Source organism: Benincasa hispida, unplaced genomic scaffold (assembly GCF_009727055.1).
Source record: "Benincasa hispida cultivar B227 unplaced genomic scaffold, ASM972705v1 Contig316, whole genome shotgun sequence".
In the NCBI taxonomy this organism is placed as follows: domain Eukaryota; kingdom Viridiplantae; phylum Streptophyta; class Magnoliopsida; order Cucurbitales; family Cucurbitaceae; genus Benincasa; species Benincasa hispida.
Window position 1 is genome coordinate 761919 of NW_024064794.1, and position 6955 is coordinate 768873.

Genomic DNA, 6955 nt, shown 5'->3' on the forward strand with positions numbered 1-6955 from the left:
TGAATTAATCAGATTTTATGTATTTTTTTTAAAAAAATATCTTTTCATTTTTTGTCTAGTTTCTATTTGGTTCTTAAATTTAAAAATGTTACACATTTAGTATTTAAATTTTGAATTTTGTTTCAATCTAGTTCATAAGTTTCAAAATATTATAATTTTACACTTAAGATTTGAATTTTGTTTCAATATGGTCCCTTAACTTAAAGATTTTATATTTTTAACCTTATTTTTTAATTAAGTGCCCACTTTCAATCATTGATGTCAATTTTCATTAATTAATTAAAAATAATTATATAGTGAAATTTTAAATTTAATTTAAAAAGTAATAAAAATAGTGAGACTTAATTAAAACCATTTTTAATTTAATAACATTAATTAACATTAAAGATGAAAAATGATTATTTAGTGAATAATCAAGATTAAAAATGTAAATCTTGAAATATAGAAACCAAATTGAAGCAAACTCAAATATCAATGGTAAAATTATAATATTTTTAAATTTAGTAACTAAATTGAAATCAAATTCAAAACTTAAAAACCAAATGTATAATATTTTGAAATAGGAGCTGCGTAGAACTAAACCCAAAACTAGACACCAAACAGATATTTTTTAAACAAGTTAACATGTTTATTTTTTTTAATTAAATTTATTGTAATGTCATTTTATTATTTTACAATATAATGAGTTCAATAATTCATGTCATTGTCAAACTTTTGAAAATATTGACCACGTCTAATATATATTATCAAACCCTAGAAATTGTGGAAATATTGATACATCGACAAAAAAAGAATATTGACCACGTTTATTTTTTTAAAAGTACATATTTGCACCAAATAATTGATCTAAACTCTTGAATTTTCGGCTTTAATATGTATATAAAGTTTCAATTTTGTCTAATAATTCTCTAGCCTGACAATTTCTCATTTAATGGTCCACCAACCTTTAATTAGTTCCATTAATTGCAATTAAATAAATAGAGATACAAAAATGAAAAAAAATGAACAATACGGATTAGATTAAAGCAAAACACAACACCCAACAACAACAAAAAATAGGGCACAACGAACAACAACCTAAACGCAGAAAATATATAATTTACGTGCAAGTTCCGATAAAATTACACGAATTAATACAAAATTGGTGGGTGCCGCATACCCGCACGGACCGGAAAAAACCGGTAAAGTGATCGGAAATACACGCACCGACCGCCGCATAATTGACTTGCCAAACCAAAACCCTTACCGGAAAATAGCATATCTATATAATATAAACCGACACGACAGAACACAATTATCCGAATCGTTTTATGAAATAAAAAGAAACCCGACCTGAAATTATTTATTTTAATGGTTAATAATATGGTAATTGAATATTTGGGGGTTTAAGAAAGAGGAGCCCTTTGAGGGGCGCCTTTACGTCGGCTGCTGAGAGATAGAACGATGCCGGCAGGAAGGAAATCGGTGCCTTTGTTTTTTCTTTTGAAAATGTGAGTTCCTGATGAGACGACATTGGTGGGAGCTGAAGATGAGGCTTTGTTGAATTGTGATGAATCTTCTACTACTGAATTTGTTGTTATTTGACCATCTTCGTCTATTCCTTCCAGCCCATCCACTCTTAGTCCTTCGAATTGCGAGTACGAGAAATCCGACTCGTTGAACCTGTGTAGAATACTGTATAAATCTTCCCCTTGATACACCATGTGATCCACCTGCCCGTTGTTAAATCACCCGTCAATTCAATCAAACTCTATACAGTTAAGGATTTTTTTTTTTTTTTTTCTTTTCTTCTTAAATGTTTTAAGAATTTATCATATATATTATTTAAGAGGAAAATGATGATAACGTTAAATCAATGATTGACTCAAAAAGTTAAAATTATCATCGTAATTTTGCTACAATTGATGTACTAGAGAAATGGGAACAGTAAATTAATAATTATTATGAGATGTGTTATTTAATATGGCACGTTGGAGTCTGAATTAAAAGGAAAGAATGAAAAAATATACGTATCACTTGTATATATCACAAGATACATCAATCTCTATATATTTTACTCTTATCACTTATACTAAAAAAGATAATTAAAGTATTTAAAAAAAAAGAAATAGAGAGAATTTATAGTATGATAAATTATAATTGGATAAACTAGTGACATGCACAAAAATAGATATTTAAATGATTTTTTTTAATGATAAATACAAGAGACTACCCATGTTGAATATCTTACATTGAAAAAAGGGAGAAACTTGATAACCTTGATTAAATTCTTTCATTACCAATTAATTATGAAATAAAACTTTTGTAGTTGATCTACTATAAAGATTATTCATATATTATTTATGGGGTGAACTATCGATTACTAGCCAAGCTATAGCATAATGAAATATATGATAAATTGAAACATTTTTATCTTTATAGAAATCATAGAATTAAAGGGAGAAATTAATCCAAAAAAGGAAAAAGAAAAAGAAAAAGAAAAGGATGAAACCTTGCAAGAGAGAGAGCAGAAATGGAAGGGTTCTTGAAGAATTCTGTCACATGTGAAACAAGCATTAGTTGAGGAGCCTGCCTTGCATGGCCTAGACTGTGGCCTGTAATTCAAAAATATCACTTTCGCTCCGTTTATGGTGTACGGCTGCCCATATCAATTTCAATAATTCACATCAAAATTCAATTCAAAACACTCATCTCATCTCATCTCCCTTGTGTAAAAACAAAATAAATAAACTACCTGAATATGGGAACAATCAATGAGCTTCTCAAGATCCCCCAATCGAATTACATCATGATAAACATATCGTCTGACCTGACAAACACCACAACACCCCCAATTAATTAACTTCATTCTTTTTAATGTTCGTAATTAATTTATTGATAATTATTTTTATTTTTTAAAAAAAAAAAAAAAAAGAAAAGAAAAGGGATATATATAAAAGAGTCAAAGGTTCACATTGAGTTGAAAGCAACAAGTGAGAAAGGTCTGGCAGGAAAGATGGATAAAAATGGAGTCGTCTACGAATAGGAAACCAACCAAATCTCAAAAGTAGGATAAGTTTTCTTTTCTTTTCTTTTCTTTTTTGCATTTAAAAAAAAAAAGAAAAGAAAAAAGAAAAGAAAAGAAAAGAAACCTGAAGAAGAGGATGAGAACGGTGAGAAGGTAGACAGTGAGGGCAAATACTGAGACAACAATGCAAGCAAAAAACGTTCTTCTCGGACTTGCGACGATTCTCATGAAGCAAACAAGTCCCAAAGAAAGTGTCGGCCATAAGGGCTTGAAGCCATGCAGGCTTAGTTGACCCACACTCCATCATCATCATGATTATCATCTACAATTTCTGCTGCTGCTGCTCCTCATATTTTCTTTCTTCTTCAAAAGAAAAAAGAAAATTAGTTTTGTTTAGAGTAATTTTGAAGTGTGGAGGGAGATATGAAAGTTGTGTTTCGTTGGTGTGGTAGGTTTTAATGGTGATGATGTGTGAAGAAGGCAGGCAGGCAGGGGTTTCTCTCTTGACCCTCCGCTTGTCCTTTTGTTGCAAAGATACTGTGACAAATAAATAATAATAATAAAAGAAAAATACTTAAATGCATTACACTACGTCTATCACAATTTCTTCGATCATAATTGGTGATTTTTTTACTTTATTTATTATATTTTATACGTAGGATGAGAGTGAAATGTATGTGAAGCATTATTAAAGAAGAGAGTAGGGAATTGAATTGGGGTTGGGAACTTGGGAGTTGTGTTAATGGTGCTATACTGCCCACCAATAACCTATACCATTTTTTCTGCTTATTACTATACTTTCTCTCTGTTGTTTTGCAGACTTTAGCAACCCGAGAATTTATTTTTCTTTTTTTCTTTTTTTCTTTTTTTATTTTGTCAGAATTGCTCCGTCCTCCTCCCCTCCTCCTTCTCCATCGTTTTTTATTATGGTGCCCTTTTTGGTATTTTCGTTTTTATGTCTTCCACCCCCAATATTCACTTTTTTTTTTTTTTCCCTTTTCTCTCTCTGGATTAATTACAAATTTAATCTAAAGTCTTATTTTTTTTTTCGATCTTCTTCGCTAGCAATTTAATTTATTTTTTTAATTTTTTAATAATAAATCTATTTCTTAGTAAAAGAATTGAATTCTTAACCAGATTCTAAATACAATCAAAAGTTTTTTAAAAGCTACTTTTTTCAAGGCCTTGTTTAGTAATATTTTCATTTTTTATTTTTTGGTTTTTAAAAATTACAGTGATTTGAATTTTTTTTAAGTACACTGGTTGAATTCTAACCAAATTTTAAAAATAAAAATAACTTTTTAAAAATTATCTTTTTTAGTTTTAATGGCTTGACTTTTTAAGCTATTGACAAAAAGTAGATAACAAATGAATAAATTTGAAGATAAAAGTAAAATTTTTACAAAAAGAAACATAAAATCAATGGTTAACAAACGAGATCTTAGTTTTCAAAATTTGGCTTAATCTTTTAAAACATTGGTAAAAAGCATATAAAAAATTAATAAATTTATGGATGAGAGAGATATTTGTATACTTGATTTTTTTATAAAAAAAAAAAATGTTATAAAAGGGAGTCTTAATTTTTTGTTTTTAAAATTTTGAAAATAAAATCTATTTTTTAGAAATGAATTGCATATTTGCTAAGTAAAATGATTGAATTCTTAATCAAATTCAACCAACACAAAATTATTTTTCTCCCTTTTAAATTTTGATTTTTTCTAAAATATTGGTAAAAAAATAAATAAATAACAAAAGATGGAGGTAGGAGTCTGTATGGGTTTAATTTTTTTTTAAAAGAAAAAAAACTAAATAGTTACGTTTTTAAATTTGATTTATTTAGCATTTAACAATTAAAAGGAGTATAGTAAGTTCCTAAATTTTCGATAAGTATACGGTAGATTTATTTATTTATTTTTAATTAATTCATCTATTAAATATAAATTAATTTGAATTTTATGTTTAATAAAAAAAAAGTCATTTTGTGGCAACTAAATTTATGAATCTAAAAAAATTGAGAGTCTGCGTCAAATATTTTCTTTTATTCATTGCATCTTTCATGTGTTTGGTGTGCTACTACTATTAATCTTATGCAATGGTCCATCCTTTAATTTTTCAATTCCTACCTTATGTAACTTTTGTATTTTTATTCAAATAATGAGTTCGTCAAATTAGAAAATTTTCTATTAGATTTTTAGGCTTTTAATTTTGTGTTTAAGGTAATTTTCTAAACTTTCAATTTTCTATATAGGAAATTTTTAATTTGGTATGTAATGAGTTATTTGCATCTTCAATATTTTTTTAATATTCATAAATTTATTCGACAAGAATTTAAAAATTAAATGTTCTTTTATACACAATCTAAAAGCTTCATTAATTTTATTTTTAAAATGTTTAATATATCCCAACAGATTATATACAAATTTGAAAGTTGGTAATGTAGTTTTTAAAATCAAGAGAATCATTGGATTCAAATATAAAATTAAATAGGCTAAACTTGTAATTTAATCTATCAATATTATTAAGTATCTAATTTTGGTAATAATTTAGCTTTGATTGAATAGAGAGGTTTTAGTAGCTGAGTTTATTTGAGGAAATGAGAATGTATTATTGTAAAGCTAATGATTTGAAAGTATGATGTGATGACAAATAAAACACAATGGAGTCAATGTCTTCTTTTATGACCTAATTTCCCACCTGTCAGATAATAGTTTTTGATTCCTTATATCATGTTTGGAAGAAGACAAATTTAGACTTGATTGTGGTTTTAAAAAAAATTTGGCATATAGGTGAAAAGTAATTCTACTCAAAAATATATATATATATATTTGCTAATTTACTTTGAATATCTCAACTCTATCTTATGCTAACCTTAATTTTACTAAAGAAGAAAAATGTCAATTACTTAAACTGTTTGATAACTAATTAGATTTTTACATTTTTATTTCAAAAGAAAAAATAGATATTTTTGCTTTTTAAAAGTATGTTCCTTTTCTAAATAAAATTTATATTGTTTTTATCTTTTTAGAGAAACATTTGAACTACTGACTATGAATAAAATATTTCTAAAATTACTTTCTTAAGTTTCCAAAATTTGATGTAGATTTGAAAATATTTATAAATGATAGATAATAGAGTGGAGAAATTCCAAAGTATTCATGAACTTAATTTTTAAAAAAACAAAAAATTAAGTGTCATTTGATATTTTATTTAATTAATACTTTTTAGTTCTCGAAAATTAAATACTTTCAAAATCAATGCTAATTTTGAAAATTAAAAAGATAAATTGAACTAGAATTTGGTTAGTAATTTAGTAGATTCAACACCGATTACCTTTTGTTATGATTTTATCACGCACTCGAGATTTTTTAATTCTAAAAGAAAAAAATATAGTCATAAAAAGAACATGATTATGTACTATTTTAGGAAAGTGCGGGCCTAGGTCCCCCAAATTTTGTGTCTTCCAATTTTCATTCTTTTTTTTTTTAAAAATTTATTTTTGAACGGACCTTTAATATTAATATTGTTGTTTTCAAAACTTATTAGAGAAATATTGTTGTTTTGAAACTTATTAGAGAAATATTGTTGTTTTGGGAGTTCGAGGCTAGAAGTCGAGAGTTGAGGATTCGACTAATATAGAGGTTGAATGTTGAGAACTCGACAAATAAAGAAAAACTTGGAAACAAGTTGTCAAGGGTTGAAGTTTCGACATACATAAGTTGAAATTTCAACCATCGACAAGGAAAAGGAAATCTCGCTAGTTTTACATAAGTCGAAACTTCAACCCTCGACAAGGAAGATAAGTGAGTGAAACAAATTGTAAGAGAGAGCGAGATTGTGAGATTGAAAGCGAGATTGTAGGAAAGAGCGAGATTGCAAGCGAGATTGTAGGATGGGACAATCTCCAACGTCTATAGAATGTATGCGTCTCGCTCTCTCCTACAATCTCGC

General features: G+C 27.2%; 1 protein-coding gene across 1 annotated transcript; it reads right to left on the minus strand.

Annotated features, from left to right (window-relative positions):
- Nucleotides 1–1071: 1071 nt before the first annotated feature.
- On the minus strand, nt 1072–3884 carry LOC120069313. The gene is made up of 4 exons (XM_039021043.1): nt 3132–3884; nt 2735–2809; nt 2492–2638; nt 1072–1712 (listed from the first exon to the last, which is right to left on the minus strand). The coding sequence occupies exons 1-4, from the start codon at nt 3327–3329 to the stop codon at nt 1386–1388; spliced, it is 747 nt and encodes a 248-aa protein (XP_038876971.1). The 5' UTR covers nt 3330–3884; the 3' UTR covers nt 1072–1385.
- Nucleotides 3885–6955: the final 3071 nt, after the last annotated feature.

Coding starts and splice junctions, on each gene's coding strand:
- LOC120069313 (XM_039021043.1), bottom strand. CDS start 3,329: ATGATAATCATGATGATGATGGAGTGTGGGTCAACTAAGCCTGCATGG. Junction 2,810..3,131: donor GTTCTCATCCTCTTCTTCAG/GTTTCTTTTCTT, acceptor GGTGTTTGTCAG/GTCAGACGATATGTTTATCA. Junction 1,713..2,491: donor TCTGCTCTCTCTCTTGCAAG/GTTTCATCCTTT, acceptor AACAACGGGCAG/GTGGATCACATGGTGTATCA.